The 18,093-nt window shown below is 43.3% G+C and overlaps 1 protein-coding gene across 2 annotated transcripts in view; it reads right to left on the minus strand.

The window, feature by feature from the left end:
• The window catches only part of TfIIFbeta (transcription factor TFIIFbeta), a 33,733-nt gene extending 15,707 nt beyond the window's left edge, over window positions 1-18,026 (minus strand). For both annotated transcript variants that reach the window (XR_008615011.2, XM_050190106.3), the window contains exons 1-6: window positions 17,789-18,026; window positions 17,632-17,705; window positions 13,226-13,380; window positions 12,621-12,650; window positions 2,992-3,073; window positions 1,283-1,379 (exon numbers count right to left, since the gene is read on the minus strand). Coding sequence is in view for 1 of the 2 variants with exons in the window: in XM_050190106.3 (XP_050046063.1) it covers window positions 1,283-1,379; window positions 2,992-3,073; window positions 12,621-12,650; window positions 13,226-13,380; window positions 17,632-17,705; window positions 17,789-17,851 (501 nt within the window). In the remaining variant the exon portion in view is untranslated. The remainder of the gene's footprint in view (window positions 1-1,282; window positions 1,380-2,991; window positions 3,074-12,620; window positions 12,651-13,225; window positions 13,381-17,631; window positions 17,706-17,788) is intronic.
• Window positions 18,027-18,093: the final 67 nt, after the last annotated feature.

Here is an 18,093-nt window from a genome sequence, read left to right on the forward strand (position 1 = left end):
ACGAGGCTACCATAAGGCCTACTTAAAGGCAATGCTGCACAATGCCCCGATTGGAGGTTCTCTTTTTCTTTAAGCTAAACTGGTTAACCTCCCTGCCTTTCCTTCTCCACTTTTTCCTTCCTTCCTTCCTCTGTTTCTTGTTTTTGTAATCTTTATCCAAAGTGTCTTCATGCAGCAGATGAAGTAAACTGTGCTGTGCTACTGTGAACAAATAGATTTCCTAGCTTTAATTTTCTTCCGAGACTGTTGCACAGCTGCCTAGGCAGATTAACCAGATCCTTAACAAAGCTGTGGTAACAATTGCTTCAAATCATAGTTTGTGATATTGACATGTGTACTTGTTTATTTTTATCGGGTGACCACGTTTCACCGCCTAACAAATGTTATCGCACAGCGCAGGGCATGCCTGCATGTATCGGAAGTTTCTCGAAAGTTATCAGTGGTTCTATCTGCTGTCCGTTGTCGCCGAACCTTGTGTAATCTGATTTCATGTATGCACAACGCGAATGGTGTAGAACTTTCTGGAAGTCACGCGGGCACCAGCGCTTACTCTGGAACCTTCGATGACTGATGAATAAAAGCCGACGCTCTTAACCCGCTGATCAGATTTTCGACGATCACCGACTGTGTTCGCCACTGTCGCCATTCATTGAGTGCAGCCTGTTTTTGAGGGCACAAGTTCGCCCAATAAAGGTTTAGTTTTGCCATTTACAATTTTGCTACTGTGTTCGTCACAATCACTACCATGTGACAATATCACATAAGAAATTCTGTTGTGCTATAAGAACCAATCTTCCATGTACCACCACTCACGGTGACCAGTTAAACTGCTGTTTTTGATTATTTATTCATTTTACTTTACTTTAAGTAAACACGTGTGAGCAAGTAAGTTCCTTCTTGCTGTAGGGCAACATATTTGCTGGCAACGTCGAAATATATTTCTAAATCAATACAGATTGGTGTATCTAATATTTCATTAAGATGTTCCAACATATATTCTCTTTTGCATTTTTGTGTACTATTAATAATTTGAACATAACTTGAGTACTTATGTAAACTGATGGCAGTTTATGCCAGCAGAAGTAGCAAAACAATGACTCCTCAGTGAGGAGCCATTTCATCAATGGGAAAAAAAGCATTTTATCAAATTCACAATTCGCTGTCCTGCAAAAACTGAGCCTGCCTCAGTACATCTGTCATCCTCTCTACATGAACGCGGGCACTGGTTGGGCAACACAGGTTTTGCTAGCCAAGAGAGTACCATTGGTAAAATGAAACTCACATTGTGCTTGTGGTCGGCCACTGGCTTGTAGTTCTGCACAATTCGATCTAGCTGCTTCACTTGACGCACAGGTTGGCTAGCCTTCAGGATAGTTTGCCTGAGGATGTGCGAAAGACCTCTTATAGACTATGTATATAATGGTACGCATGTGAAACACACAAGGCAAACAGAGAGAGACAAAAGAAAGGCAGGAATCTAGCCAGAACAGAACAAAAGAGCAATGAAAAAAGAAAGAAGGAGAGAGGGACACAGGGCACATGCACGGGATAATGTGCAGCACAATGAAAACCAATTAAGGATAAAGCTTAAATCAGTTTGTGCAGATTTCTTTGTTCTTAAAGGGCCCCTCACCAGGTCTGGCTATTTTGAGCTGACAAGCACAGAGTATGCAATGCACACCAACGATCGTGTTTGCAAAGAATTACATCGCTACACGCTGCAAAAAGGTCTGAAATTTCAATCTGAATGCCGTTTTCCCTTTTCCTCGCGGCTGCTGCTCTCCAACCCGGACGATGGCGTACTCATATCCCTACACCTACGTACTCGGGTCTGCAGAGTGATGTCGCTCGTGGTAAGACGCGACTTCAAGAATTATTGAAAGCACCATCTGTTATTTGCGCTATCTGTTGCTTGAATTGATGAATGAAAGTTTGGAGAAATAATAGATTACACAAACAAAATGTCTGCGTGTTTTTTATTTTACTTTGCACTGAAGCAAGAGAGATGTACTTCCGCTTCGTCTGCTTGTTCGCACGGTCGTGCAGTCAACTATGCCATTTTCTACCGTGTTCCAGCACATGGTCATGCTCTGCGATCCGCTTGTTCTGCCTCAGTATTTGTGGAGCACTGAATTATACTGCTAGTAATGTGTGCTGCGTGAAACCAGACAATCACAACAGCTCGTGCGCAACGCTGCACAAAAAAAGAAGAAGAAGAAGAAGAAGACAAAAGAAAAAAAGGGAGGAGAAAAAGAAACGAAGGCGGGACTTGTGACGTATGCGTCACAATATCCTCGAGGTCCGGTATGAGAGAACGCAGGGAAGGAATTTCGCTTGCGGAGGCTAGACGGGGCAAGTGGAGAGAGTGTCTCGCTATGCAGTGGAGCTCGCCTCCTGAAATCATGGGTTCACGGCACCAAAATATTTTTATCTTGGCTATTAACGAGTTGATTTGAAAAAAAATTTTTGCAGCAGTACGCTACCTAGAGGACACGTAACAACTTTCAGCGTATAAGCAAAATTTACTATGGGGCTTGGTGTGGGGCCCTTTAACAGTTGCAGCAGTGTCTTTGACACCCTCTGCTGCAATGGCATATGAGATTGATATTAGAAAATGTTTTGCTTTTACAATGATCAGTGATCAGTGCAAGCAATCAACTGTACCCTATCAAGGACACTCATACAGACCATGTTAAAAGGGTCTCCGTGTGATGATAGTCATCACACTATAGCATTGTCGGCTATTCCAACAATGCAAAAGTGAATTAATCTACAACTTAAGGCATTAGAACATTCGTTAACCAAATAAGCCATTGTTGCCTTTGTGATGCTATAGCTGCAGAGCCTTCAGGCTGATCTGCACAGCAAATTTAATATGTATGCAGCGATCACAATGCCACAAGAGACATTAAATAAAGTAATAACAGCAATATATGTTGTCAAGTAATTGAGAGACATAATTGTACTGAAGTACAACAGGGTGAGATGCACCTCTTCAGTTGCATGTAGCGGTCATCTCCCAGGGGCCTGCATTCACCTTTCTGCACAACATGGCCTTCCAGGTAAACCTTACCTGTAACATTTGCACGAATACACATAGCACTGTCACAGGGCAGCAAGCACTGACAGCTGGAATGTACTGCTTAAAGCCCAGTATGTTCATATCACATAACTTAAATAATAAGGTTTAACTTTCCAAAGCAGCTCATGCATTATCAGAAATGCCACTGTGGGAGGCTCCAGATTTCAACAAAAAGAACAGAAATTTGCGCGTGTTTGTACAAATGCATGGTTAACCTAACAGCAAGGGTTGTTACCTTTCTCGAGAAAAAAAAATATGGCACCAATTCAGCAGGGGGGTTGAAAGGCAGTTTCAAACGGTCTCGGAAGATATGAGAGTTTAAAAACAAAAATGGCCACCCCCGCAAGTGTCTTGTGTGAGTGTTCCCACACCGAAGCATTGTAAATCTTGCAATTTTTTTGTGTCTACGGCTGAATTTAATTCCAATTTAATTCAGAGGTAGGTCAGCAGCCAGTGATGGGGAAGGGGACCAGCTGCAGTAGCTTAGCTCTTTCCTCTTGTTTATTTGGTTTTGTCGCCACCATGCATTATATGCCCATCTGTTTCCTTAAAAACTTCGAGTAATTCATCTATTCTTGTGTGACTGTGCCATGCTTGTTAAGGTTTCTTCAGTGTTATGCTACCTTCTTTCTTTCTTGTTGTAAAATACAGGGGAGAAGGCATGACACACGGCACAGACAAAATACATCTGTTGCCCCTTGCTCCCCCATTGGGGGCGGTGCACACAACGGTTTCACAAGACCTTGTTTTGGATTTTGTGGCGAATGGACGTGCTTTTCGGGGCTCCGTGGCGGCGACGAAATCATAAGTTATTGTGCATGCTTTGAGCTTTCTTCCGTTTTTATTTGCCAATTTTTTGCCATTAAATAGTAATTGTGTGGTTTTCTTTTTCTTTCCTTCTTTTGTCTCGTATTACGGGTGTGCAGGTGTGCTTCGTGTACGTTTGGTTTTGCAGGATGATTAGTGCGTCCATTCGTGCCATGTGCTCCAACACGTGCAGCCGGGTGGAATGTTGAGTGTTTGCAGTCTTTAAATGGTAGCTTGGAAGTGACAAGACAAATAGCCATTAGTGGTTTTACTGTGCGTGTTTTGGTAGGAAAGTGAGAGCGTGGCCGCGTGGTTGAGCGCATGCGAGAGCGTGTCATACCTTCGGTCTCCGCGGCATTGATTGCTTTTGAAACAGCGGTGAGAGTTGCTTTGCAACATTTTGAGGATTTGGATCCTGTGCGTATCGGTGTTTATTAAAAGGCACGCGCTCTGCATTGATATAGTATTGTAGTATTATAGTATTTGCATCAGTAGAGCATTATTATAGTATTGTAGTATTTGCAAAAAGCCGTGCAATACACGGCGAGAAAGACAGGAAAGCAAGCAGTGCGCGGGGGGTCCCTCAAGGCAGATGAGATGGATGAGAATGGAGAGGGCATCGAATCAAGCGGCACACAATGTGATGTCGATACTAGGCTGCAGAAAATGGAGGCTTTCAAGGAAGAGCTTCTCGAACAGATGCAAAAGCTCAAAAATGAGCTAAACAGAGAGCGTGATGCACAGAAGGTAGTTGAAAAGAGACTTGAAGCAGCCGAGGAAATGCTGAACAGGGCTGCCATTGTGAACGAGAATGTGCGCGACAATGGAACGCAGACCCCCGACGTGACAGGCGAGGGAGTGTCAGCGAAGTACATGGAATGCATGCAGCGTGAGGAAGGGTTAGCTGGAAAGAGCGGCACCTACCTTGAGGCCACCATGCGGAAAAAGCAGGAGTCCAGGGGACAATGCCCTTTGTCGAGTCCGAATCAGGCGGAAAAGGACACCGGGAAGCAGGGAGAGGTAGGAGAGAGTGAAAGGGTGATTATCGCTGGCGACTCAAACATGGCTGGGTGCTCAAAAGCAATTGTGGAGAGGGTGAAAGGCGACAAAAGAGTGGCGGTAGGGACATTTCCAGGGCGGACACTGAGTTCTGTCATGGAGCGAGCAAAAGAAAAGCTCACGGAAAATGCCCACGTGCGCAACCTTGTCGTAGTAGCAGGTGGGCTAAATGACGTCCTGAACAGGAAAGGGCCAGGACTAGCCCAGCGCTTGGCGAAGGGGGTGGACGACTTGCGCGAGCTATCCCCTCAGGTGCAGATCGTGGTGTGCACGGTGCCGGAGGTGCCTGTGCGTGACAGTCACGTACAAAGAGCCGTAATGGCTGCCAATGAGGCAATATGGAAAATGAGCCGAGAGAAAGGCTTCGAGGTTGTCGAAGTAAACAGGGAAGTGAGAAGTTGTGGTGGTTTTAAACGAGATGGGATCCACTTCAATTACAGGCTAGCACGAGAAGTGGGCTGGCGACTTGGTGGTCGCACTGTTGCTTCTTTAGGGGGCCCGCGGGTGCTCAGGAGGCCAGAGTAGGTAGTAATGAAGAAAGTTCCCTAGGGGAACCTCAGAAGAGCATCGCCGTTGATAACAGAAAAAGGAGGAAAGCAAGAAAAAGAGCTCGCCATGCAATAGGCTACATAAAAATGCAGGGCGGCAGAAGAAAGGAAAAGTGGGCAGAGATTGAGGAGCAGTTACATAAAGAACAAATAGGATTGTATGCGGTTACAGAAACGCACCTTAGAGACTCAGAAGAGCCGCCAGTTATTGAGAATTATGTTTGGGAAGGGTGCAACAGAAATAAGCCGAAAAGAAAGGGAGGGGGAGTCGGAATGCTCATCCATCAGGGAGCCAAATGGAAAAGAGTAAATTCAAAATGCCAAGAACATCTTTGGTTATCAGGTACAATGAGTGGGAAAAAACTTGGCTGGGCGTTACGTATTTGTTGACCGGAAATAATTTTACCGAGAAGAATAAAGAGTTAGTGGAATGCATAAGCGCTGATATTAAAGGTTTCAGGGACGGTGCTGAAATTGTCCTATTAGGTGACATGAATGCCCACATACAGGATTTAGATGGCTATACCAACAACAACGGGAAGTCAATGCTACACCTTTGTGAGCAACATAACCTCGTTATCGTGAACACAGGGCCTAAGTGTGAAGGGCAGATCACGTGGGAAGTGGGAAACCGGCAATCGACCATTGATTACTGTCTGATGACAGAAGGAATTCATGATAAGTTGAAAGAAATGGTCATTGATGAGGAAGGGCATAGCAGCATAGGCAGTGACCATAAACGCATCATTTTGAAAATGGGATATGTAGTTGGGAAAGAGAGCAAGGAGCACAAAATGGCGTCCAAATTTGAATGCTGAACAAATAGCAAATATAGTCACTAGAGTAGAGGAAGAACTTGGCAAATGGGCAAGTAAAGAGTGGGAATATGGTGAGCTTCTAAGTGTAATAACGACAGAAATACGGAACGAGAAACAACATGTTCGTTGGAAAGGAAGAAAGAAACTGAAAGCTGGTGGAACAGGGAGATATGAGAAGCGATCGCCGAACGACAGAAAGCATTTTGAGAGCACAGGCAGGCAAAGAAGGTGCAGTTGCCGCAGGATGAAGTAACCAGTAAATGAGAAATATACCGAGAGCAAAAGTCTATGGTTCAAATACTGGTGCAAGCAAAATTAAAAGGTGAAAGTGAACGTTGGTTGTCAGAAATACGTGAGAAAAAGAAGGCCGCACCTAGAATATTTTGGAACCACATAAAACTATTAGGCACAAAGTCAACAACAATACAACATATCCTAGACGAAGATGAAAACAGACTGGAAGGAGAAGCGGCAATAAATTACATCAGAAATATAACAGCCGGATCTTTCCAAGCCAATGACGAGGTTGTATTTGAGGAAAAAAAGAGCATGAAAGAGACCCAAGTGGAAAAAGAGCTGATGCTGACAAATTTCAACTGGAAGAAAGCGGAAGAGAAAATTCCTAAGCGCACAGCCACGGGGCTAGACGAGGTTCGCGTTAGGCTGATTAATGAACTAGGACCAAAAAGTCAGGAAGCTCTGTTGAAAGCAGTGGAAAAAACTTTAAAAGATAGACGAATACGAGACAGTTGGTGACAAAGTAAAATGACTTTAATTTATAAAGGTAAGGGGGAGAAAGATAGAGTTCACTCGTATGGACCGTTGACCATTACATCGGTAATATACAGGGTAGCAATGCAGGCAATCAAATTAAAGCTTCAAGCATGGGCAGAGAATAACGGCATTTTGGGAGAACTTCAGAATGGCTTCAGCATAGGTAGGCGTCTAGATTATAACTTATTTGTTCTTACTCAGTGTATTGAAATATCAAAAGTAGAAAACAAGCCGTTGTATGTGGCCTTTTTAGACATTACAGGAGCCTATGACAACGTAGACCGCAACATCTTGTGGGATATTCTGGAAGGGGAAGGCTTAGGTGATGATCGCCTACTGCTTTTGAGAGCGATTTACCTAGAAAATACTGTTTGCGTTGAATGGGAAAAGATGAGGAGCGAGGAGAAAGTTCATATCAACAAGGGCCTGAGGCAGAGGTGCCCTTTATCCCCGCTGATGTTTATGATGTACATGGTGATGATGGAAAGGGCACTAGAAGGAAGTAATATCGGGTTTAATCTCTCATACAAACAGGCGGGTACAGTAGTAGAGCAGCACCTCCCAGGTTTATTTTATGCGGACGACATTGTGTTGCTAACTAACAAGCAAAGTGATTTGCAACGTCTGGCTAATAACAGGAAGGCAACAATTTAGGTTTGAAATTTAATGTTAGAAAATCAGGTGTTATGGTATTCAATGAAAACAGTGAACAGACAGTGGAGATACAAGCTCAGGAAATACCTCGGGTAACAGAATGTATATACCTTGGTATATAGATAAACGAAGGCAATAGATATATGGAAACACAGGAAAAAACTATAACAGTGAAGGGGAAGAGAAATTCAGCCATAATGAAGCACAGAGCGCTATGGGGAAACAATAGTTACGAGGTCCCCCGAGGTATGCGGAAAGGTGTAATGGTTCCAGGACTTACTCTTGGAAATGCGGTTGTTTGCTTTAAATCAGGGGTACAATCAGGACTCGACGGGAACCAAAGGTCAGTGGGTCACCTCGCATTGGGCGCTCACGGGAAGACTACAAATGAAGTTGCGCAGGGGGATATGGGCTGGACTAGTTTCGAAGTGAGGGAAGCTTGCAGTAAAATTGAGTATGAAGAACGGCTGAGGAATATGGAAGAAAGTAAATGGGCTGGGAGAGCGTTTAGGTATCTGTACAGGAAAAACATTGATTCACAGTGGAGGAAAAGGACTAGGAAGCTTACCAGCAAGTATGCTGCCTGCAGGGTGGGCAACACAGCAACAAATAACGTCAAGCGGGAAGTCAGAGAGGCCGAAATAATCTCATGGGTGAGCAATGGAAAAGAAACCTGCCATGAGTAACTACTTAAGAGAAAAAAAATGAAATCAGGAAAGAAACAATTTATGATAACTCAAAGGGAAGCTCATTACATTTCAAAGCGAGATTGGGATGCCTTAGAACATGCACCTAAAAGCGAGATATAAGACGGAAGAAGAAGCATGTGCTTGCTGCTGTAAAGCTACGGAGATTATGGAGCATGTTTTATTGGAATGTGAAGATGTCTACCCAGCGGTCGATTTAGGTGCCACTGGCCTCCTTGAAGCACTTGGGTTCAGCAAGAGCAGTGGAAAAGTAAACATGTCCACAATAGGCATTAGTAAGAGGCGACTGGAGGATTGGTGGAAGAAAAGTAGGGAAACAACAAAAAAACTGAGACGTACAAAAGCACAGTTCAAAATAGGGGATCAGAAAATTTGGGTGCTGTAGTTCATAGTGGTTTTTTTTTTCTCTTTTTTATTGTTTAACCTAGGTAGGACATTAGGCAGTATAATAGCAAGAGCTTGGTGGTGCAACCAACTGGCCCGTTTCAAAGGGGACTCTCATAACATCCATCCACCATCCATCCATGAGCTGATGGCACGGCAGGCAATGGGAAGGAGCCACATTTCAGCGGCATTCCAAAGAGGAGTTTACAAAGTGACCTTGGTTATAGTAATGTTGGCTGTGATGACATCGGCTGAAAGGCATGCACGCATGTGCGATTTTGAAGAAACGGAAAACCAGCAACTGGGGTGCCGGTATGGGGTCGAAATGGCAGCCAGCACAATAAGTAAAAAGACCGGCCAGGTGGCAACCCTAGTAACAGTGCAAGTGAGACATAAATAGAGATGAGAGGAGAACTGGTAGAGGGTGCAGGCACATGTGCTGTGGCTTGTTTTGGTTTTATACTTTGCTTTCTCATGGTGGTTAAATTGTGCTTTTCTTCTGGAATAAACAATATTCTGAAGCCATCATTAGTCCAGTTCTCCTCTTGTTTCTGTTAGTGCCTTAGTAGCACTGTCGGGCCAATCACGCATTATTTTGAATACTTGAGGTTTCTTGACATCCACCTGCAGCGCAGAATAGGAATGTTCTTGTATTTCGCCCCTATTGAAATACGGCCACCAATTCCAAACATGGAACCCATGATCTCGTGTTTAGCAGCGCAGCACCACGGCCCCAGACACACCATGGTGGATGGGCTTATCATGTGATCTAAAACTGGTACAGCGCAACATAGAAAGGAAGAAACAAGCCGAGCTGGCCAGATGAAGGATCAGAGTGCTGACTTCCAACTGGTTTATTGGCAAGTTGCACAAAATATATAGCTACAAGAAAGCATCAGGACATGTCGTCACAACACTTCACAAAACGTCACACCGATAGAAGGCTACACCATCATGAGTCACAGAACGTGCAATTCTGTCATGCACGGTTAAACTGGTCAAGAAATCTTACTTCCTTTGAAGATAGGCACAAAGATGGCACGCTAACACACGTGCTGCCAGCCCTTGCTATGAGATCAGCTTCAATAATCTCCCGCGTAAGTTGTGATCAGTGCTTTTTTAGCACTTCACACCGCTAAAAATTTGGCTTACATCCACAGTCGCGAGAGTGAATTCCTAAGTGTCCCTGCATAGCTCAGGTTTACAAGCTTTTCCAGTAGACGTAAAAGATTTATATTATTATTTACCGCATGACAAGTTGTTGCAGTGTGTTGAGAACACCAACGATTCCTTTGGTGTGATAGCTTTCCGAAATCGCACTGGTGTTTGTAACAGCAGCTTCACTGAACTTTTATAGTTTTACCTAAAATCGACTTTTGTATCTTTTAATAACTGGACCTACATTCAAAACAGTGGTGTGTGCAATGGCTCATGCCTGGCCCCGGTGCTAAGTAACATTTACCTTGCTCATCATGACCAGCTGCTATTGAGCATGCTAGATAAACGAAGTGTCGTCAAAGTATGCCATTTTGTAGATGATTGTTTGGTCCTTGTAGATTGCAACAACGCTGCTTTCCAGCTCACATCAGACGAAATCGTGAGAACATTTAACAATTGCTTTCATCCGCTTGTGTTCGTTCATGAGATGCCTACTGACAACAGCTTACCGTTTTTAGACCTCAATTTACTCCTTTCATGTGACCATGTATGCTGGATGTAAGAACCAAGAAGCGGGAAACCTATTTTATAAATTGACTCAGCCCATTCTAAACTGGTTAAGCGAAGTATCACTAATCTTTGTCTTACTATTGCCCTCGGGAAATCCTGTCATCATGCCGTGCAACGCAGTTTTGCAGGTCAAGTTGATCGACTTTTGACTGCCGGGTACCCGGCCACAGACTACTGTTGGCTATAGCTGAAAAGCTATTAAAGCAGCTAAAGAAGAGCAGTGACACGGAAGCCCAAAAAAGAAATAATGAACGAAAGAGGCAGGTAGTCATACCACATTTTCATAATGTCTCTCACAGATGAAAAAAGATTGGCTGCAAGGATAACTTGGAAGTAGTGTTTTCCGCACCTGATATGCTACGCAGGCTCTGTACGGTCGTGAATCCGCTCCATCCACGCACTACTGTCTGTTCGACCATGCATAAGAAGCGTTTTGGGTCTTGCATATTTAGGGTTTATTCAATTCCACTATCATGTGGGAAGAAATATATAGGCCAAACTGGTTGCTGCCTTAATGGAAGGCTAAAAGAACATGATTACAATGTGCGCCAAGCTATACAGGGGCACTTAGAATTCACTGTCGCGACTGTGGATGCAAGCCAAATTTTTATCGCTGTGAATTGCTAAAAAAGCACCGATCACAACTTAGGCGGAAGATTACTGAAGCTGATCTCATAGCAAGGGCTGGCAGCAAATTTGTTAGAATGCCATCATTGTGCCTATCTTCACAGGGAGTAAGATTTCTTGATCAGTTTTGTGGGGATGCGCGACTCTCACGCATCCCCTGATATGCTGTTTTCCCACACGGCTCGCGTAGCCTGGCGCCCGCGGCGGTCGGAGTGGTACAAGCGCGGTGCGAGAGATGGCGCGATTGTCGTGCCGCGGCGGGGTTACTCGGGCGCCGAGAGACAAGGCGCGCTCTCTTTGGTTGGAGATCGTCGGCGGGCACGGACGTCCGCGTGGGCGCCGTCCGATGCTTCTGCGAGACTGTCTCGCGTGGCCGCCTTCGAACGTGCCACCATTCGCGTGACCGTACACGCGAACGACCAGGCGTTGGGATCCAGCATGGGGCGAACATATTCGCTCGCTATCCGGTCGCTCGGTGAGTCAGACTTCTAGATTTGTCACGCGCCCATCGGCATGTTTTGTGGATAGCAACTCGGCTAGCAGGCATCGATCTATGAAAGGTGCAATAAATGCCCTTGTGATTGTTTGCACTACTGTGTTGTCGTTCCTTTGTCCCAAGAGTACGGAGGAGAACCCTGTATCTCCCACAGTTTAACCGTGCATGACAGAATTGCGCGTTCTGTGACTCATGATGGTGTAGCCTTCTATCGGTGTGACGCATTGTGAAGTGTTGTGACGACATGTCCTGATGCTTTCTTGTAGCTATATATTTCATCCAACTTGCTAATAAACCAGTTAGAAGTCAGCACCCTGTTCCTTCATCTGGCCAGCTTGGCTTGTTTCTTCCTTTCTATGTTGCTCTGTACCAGTTTTAGAACGCAATACCAACTCGCCCATCCTCAACCCTAGTGAACTTATCATGTGACCCGCATTGCACGGAAGTGACATCACAATGCCAACTTGACGTGCAAGTGCTTACTATTATTTATTGGTTATGTACCTATAGCACCTATTAGAGTAGGATGGTTAGAGACGGGGAAGAGGGCATTGTTACATTATTACAAAACTGTTGCGAGTCTATATTAACTTTTACGACTACGGTTTCAAGGTGCCGCACGTAAAAGCTTAACTGGTCAAACTTAAGTTTGCTTCCTGTGGCACCTTGTAACATTTCATGCTCAATGGTTGCACTGTTTGACGACATACAAAAAAATTATAATACATTGTATATTATTTTTTATATTGCTATACAAAGGTACAAGTTAATAGAGTTATTACAAAGCACATGCAGCTGACTTCTGAAATGTGCAACAGACAGAACCATACTTACTAAACTGAAATATACAAAAAGCTACAAAACATTTAGGTAAACTACAGAAGTTATCTGGCACCGAAAGCTGAGGTTGTAACAGCTAGAATTGTAGATACTTACGAGAGGAATGCTCTGTACCGTCTTCTACCACTGTAACAAAAAGTAAAATTTTCGCTTTATGTGGTCTTTCGACAGCCAATAGAGTAACACACATATTGCGAGCATTTGATCTGACCACCAGAAAAAAATATGAGAAAAGAGTGCACATACCATGAACGTGTATGACCAGATGTCAATACAATGCAGGTGCTTATCAATATCAAGGGCTATATTGTCTCTTGATCCGATTCAAAGATACTTCTTTCTTGTGAGATGTGTTGCAACACTTCAAATGCGCAATAGGCATTCAACCCACTGGTTAAGTCAATCCATGCAGACCAAAAGTGATCTCCCAAAAAGTGACTTATATAGAATAAAGCCCCTTATATGTTTATTTATGCAAAATTCATCCTTTTACACATGCATCTTTTCGAAAGGACAGCCAAGTCATAGAGGGCGTAGCGAAGGTGACAAGACTGTTTATTTTCCTTCTTTTTGGAATGGTTAACTTGTCAGCTGCCCTTCAAGTTTACGTTTGTCGCTTAACATCAACTGATAGAAATACAACTCATGTGTTTATCAAAATTGCTTGCTTATTCACAGAGACTTCGATGCTTAAAACAAACCTTTGTTTTGTGAGAAAACGGCTAAGTTCTGGTTGGCTATGTTGGAGATGACAAAACGGTGTTCTTTTGGTATGGCTGACTTGTCAGCTGGGTCTTTCATGTTGACACATTCATCACTCAGTGTAAACCGTATATCCGATTTGCCATTCACTCCCCTGAAAAGGAAAACAAATTTAATATTTTCATATATACACATACATTTTCATATCCCCATATCAAGGTGTGAAAAAAATATGCAGATACCGCGCATTCTGGGAATTGGTTAAAGCTTTCATTGGTGTTAGTGAAGAACGCTGTTCTTGCTCAGTGACCAATTATTGGAAGTATAGAGCACACAACCAAGCTGGACACATTTTCACCAGAAAATGACTTGCTCAACATAAACTTCGGACGTTCGACCATGTGGATCTCACAAATGACCACCAAGAAATTATCACGATTGCATGACGGCGATGAAAGGACGATGGTGGAAGAGCAACACTGGAATGACAACACAATGACAGCAATGGAACAACAACGACAGCTTGACAACAACATAATAGAGTTTTAGCTTGTCCGGTGCTCAGTACTCCAGTTAATGCAAGCGGACTGGGTGTTTCACTGGAGGGGTGTAGGCGCAACTGGGAGCGGCTGGAGGAGTGCAGCCACCTGGTGGCGCAGAGCTCAACCAGACAAACCCAGAGTTAATACTGCAGTAGCCAAGTGTATTTTTTTTGTTGCTGGACTAAATTTTCACAGAGCCGTAATTGTGTGGCGATTTGGCTCTGCCAAAAATTTCGTCCGGCAACAAAAAAGAATATACTTGGTTGATGCAATGTTAGCTCTGTGTTTGTGTGGTTCAGCTCTACCCTACAAGGTGACAGCACCTTGTGGGGTAGACATTTTACGTTTGACGTTTGCCACCTCCTGCCCATACGGTAAAACGCAGTCTGCCTGTGTTTACCAGAATGCCAGACAAGCTAAAAAAATTTAATGATGGTAATGGAATGAACACAGTGGCACAATGACAACTGTATGACTACAACAAAATGATGATGGATTGAAAACAACTGCTTCTTTGACAACAAAGTAATGGCTTGATGGCAACATGGAAGTGATGACAACGGAATGACAAAGTTGGAATGACACCAATTGAATGACAACCCTGTAACAGCATGGCAAAAATCTGATGACAAAGCTCGAATGATGACAATGGCTTAACAAAGTTGCAATGACACCAATTGAATGACAACAATGGAATGAAAACAATGTCATCACGACAATGGTATGACCAAAAATGCATGGCGATGGCGTGATGACAACACACACAAAAAGAAAGAATTATCAGGGCACCTAAGCAATTCTTACGATCGGTAAATGTGAGAGCATTACTTGTCGCTGAGTGCGTCGCCGACTTTAGTGTTACGATGAAATGTTGCTCAGTCCAGTGCTGCTGCATTATGTTTCCAAGTGTAATGTTGCTGTTTATGAAGTTGCAATGACACAAGAAAACAAACTGGCGATATTGCGATCTCTCAGCTGAGTTTTATTTGCAGAGTTCTCACTAAGTAGTGTTTCACGCACATTGCGCTGAGTGTCCTTTCTCGATGACACCACTTTGCCGAGTGACCACAGTACTTTTCCAAGCGGCACTATGGCGTTGACACTACATTTCTTTATCGGGTTCGTAGACAAACTCCATCTCATACTCTAGGGGGAGGATGTCATAGCCGTCAGCAATGCGTTTAAAGGGGCTGGTTGGTTCATCTTTAGAATAAAAAACAGAAACAGCGCGACACAGGATGAGTGAGTAAGGAGCACAGCACAGAGCACTGACTAGCAACCAAATGCTTCATTTACAGGAGCAGCATATAAAGACACCATTGAATGTTACATAAAGAACAGAATCAATCAATTAATAAAAATATTTCAGAGCAGTAGCAGCACTACCGTAAAATAAATAAAAAATTGAAACTTAACAGACAGCTTAGTACTATAGGGCACACACTAAGTAATGGAAATGTGAAGTTAATACAGAAAAATTTAAGCAGTTTTTTACAATCGTCATAAAAATAAAATACAAAACAGTTTCTTAGAAAAAAATGAATATCTGAAATGCTATCAAATTACAAATATCTAGAATAAATACACTGAATATACAGGAAAAAACAATACAGAAATCGACTTGTTACAAACAGTTACATACAACCAGATGAAACAATTCGATACGGTTATGGATTTGATAAATGAGACAAGGTTTGTAATAAAACAAGTGTTAAGTAGTAGAAATCTCTGCGCTATACATCACTGTATATAACTTGTGAATATCCTGATATGAACAATCAAACAAGTCAAAATTGTCAAGGTCATAGTGATTCAGAAGGGAGGGAAAAGTGTAAGACAAGCGCTATTTTTCGGAGTTTAATCATACTTTGTCTACTTCCCAATTTTCTCTATGACGTGCGGGATAACTTAAATGCCTAATTTTTTAATTAGCCAGAACACACAAATTTGTTATGCTCTTACGAGTTTCTAATTTGAATTTTCTGCTTAACGTATAACATAACACGAGCATATATACAGTGGAGCCATGCTTTCACCAGCAGAACATCGCGTTTTGTGCTACCCGAAACCTAAGAGCATGGCATAGAGGGCTCTGTTGATGGATGGATGGAAGGTAGGAGCATCCCCTTTGAAATGGGGTAATGGCAGTTGCCACCATGCTCAGCTTTTTATTTTTGTTTAACTGTGTTGTAAGTTATTAAAATTTGCCATTTTCTTTAAATACGTCTTCCTAGACTTTTAACCTTATATCACCTCTGCTTTTGAGCCACCAATCCTCCAATCGCCTTTTGCTAATTTCCGCCGCATATTGATTTACATGACTATTGTTATCTCTGAACCCTAGGGCTTCAGGAAGCGTGACTGTGCCTGCATCGACATTGGGATGGATACCATCACATTTTAGTATGAGGTGTTCCATTGTTTCTACAGATTTACCACACACAGTACATCTGTCTTCTTCTTTGTTAAATTTCTTTTTATAGCTGCGCGTTCTAAGACATCCTGACCTAGCTTCAAAGAGTAGGGCACTGCCTCTTGAGTTATCATAAAACGCTTCCTTCCTGATCTGCTGTTTCCAGTATCGATATAGTTCCACACTATGCTTCTTTTCCATTGAATTTATCCAATTTTTACCTTCCGCGTTTTTAACCTGTCGTTTAATGCTCTGTCTTTCTTCGTCCTCGTGTCTGGCATACTTACTGGTTAGCTTCCTAGTTCTTTTCCGCCACTGAGAGTCAACGCTCTTTCTGTATGGGTATTTAAATACCTTAGCTGCCCACCTGTTATCGTCCAATTCTTTTCAGGCGTTTTTCATATAGGATTTTACTCTGAGCTTCCCGTGCTTCGAACGGTGCCCGGCCCATATCCCCCTGTACTGCTTCGTTTGTGATTTTCCCGTGGGCACCTAGTGCTAATCTTCCAACAGCTCTCTGATTGACTTCTAGTCTCGACTAAACTTCTGCCCTTAAGCAAAGGACTGCATTCCCAAAAGTAAGCCCCGGCACCATTACTCCCTTCCAAACACGTCTCAGTACCTCATACCTGTTGTACCCCCAAAATGCCCTACGTTTCATTATCCCGGCATCTCTTCGCCCTTTTGCTATGAGAGACTGTTCATGCTTTTCCGTGTACATCTGCCCTTTGTTAATCCATACCCCGAGATATTTGTATTCGGCCACTCAGGGTATTTCATGGCCTTGTATTGTATGTCCCTGATCAGTTGTATCATTGAAAAACATCCCACAGGACTTAGCTGCACTAAAACTGTAACCTAACCTGTCTCCTTCGTCTCCACAGTAATTAACCAGAGTTTGCAAATCTTTCTGGCTATCTGCTAACAGTACAATATCGTCCACATACATTAAACCCAGTAGTCGTTGCTCAACCTTTCCGCGTAATCTGTAAGACAGATTATACCTTAGATTGCTTCTTTGTAGCCTTCTTTCCATACTTATCATATAAAGCATGAACAGCAGCGGTGATGGAGGACAACCTTGCGAATTCTTTCTGAGCCTGATTATACTGTTTTTCTCACAAAGTTATTCTATTAGCAGTGAAACACGTTAACAATTCTATTAATACATGTGTATTACAATGCTTCGACATGTAGTCTTTGTCAGGGATGTATCCAGCCTTAACATCCTTTGCCCGAGCACTGTTGATACCTTGTTTGGACAGATGCGACAAGGTGTGACCAATGCCGTCTCGAAGGGAATCGCGACAATACAATGTTGGTTCAAATGCTAGACATATCGCGCAGCGATTGTGGTGGGGATGTTTGCATAGTTTTACTTTACCAGCGCAATTCTGACCAGGTGAACTTTCGCAGAGCCCTTGGACTAGGCGCACGCGCATTGACTTACTTCGCGATTCTCAGTCGCCCAGCCTCCGACATGGGTGGCGCTTTGCTCCATCTAGAAGCGATGTATTTCGGCACCTAATATACAAGAGAAGGAATAGAAAATAAGAAACAGAATCAGTCAAATTTTAATCAGGTGAGGAGCATGTAAACTAACATACCTTTACGAGCCATACGCCACGGGCTGCGTTTGTACAGTCAACGTCTCTCTCTTGATCACCCATTTTAGAAGAGTGAGCGACTTGTGTTGTGCAGAATTGTGTAAATACTTTCAATCATCGATCAACATCAACACTCAAGCGTAACCGTTTAACAAGGAACTAGCATGAGCGTAGTCTCTGCGCTGCAACTTTTCACGGCTTGAGCGCAACCATCTTTGAAATCTGCGCCACCTGACAATGACAGCTGAGAACTAAAAACAGTCGAAACTATCAAAATCATAAGATAGCGACCAGAACCAATTAAC

Source organism: Dermacentor andersoni, chromosome 2 (assembly GCF_023375885.2).
Source record: "Dermacentor andersoni chromosome 2, qqDerAnde1_hic_scaffold, whole genome shotgun sequence".
Classification (NCBI taxonomy): domain Eukaryota; kingdom Metazoa; phylum Arthropoda; class Arachnida; order Ixodida; family Ixodidae; genus Dermacentor; species Dermacentor andersoni.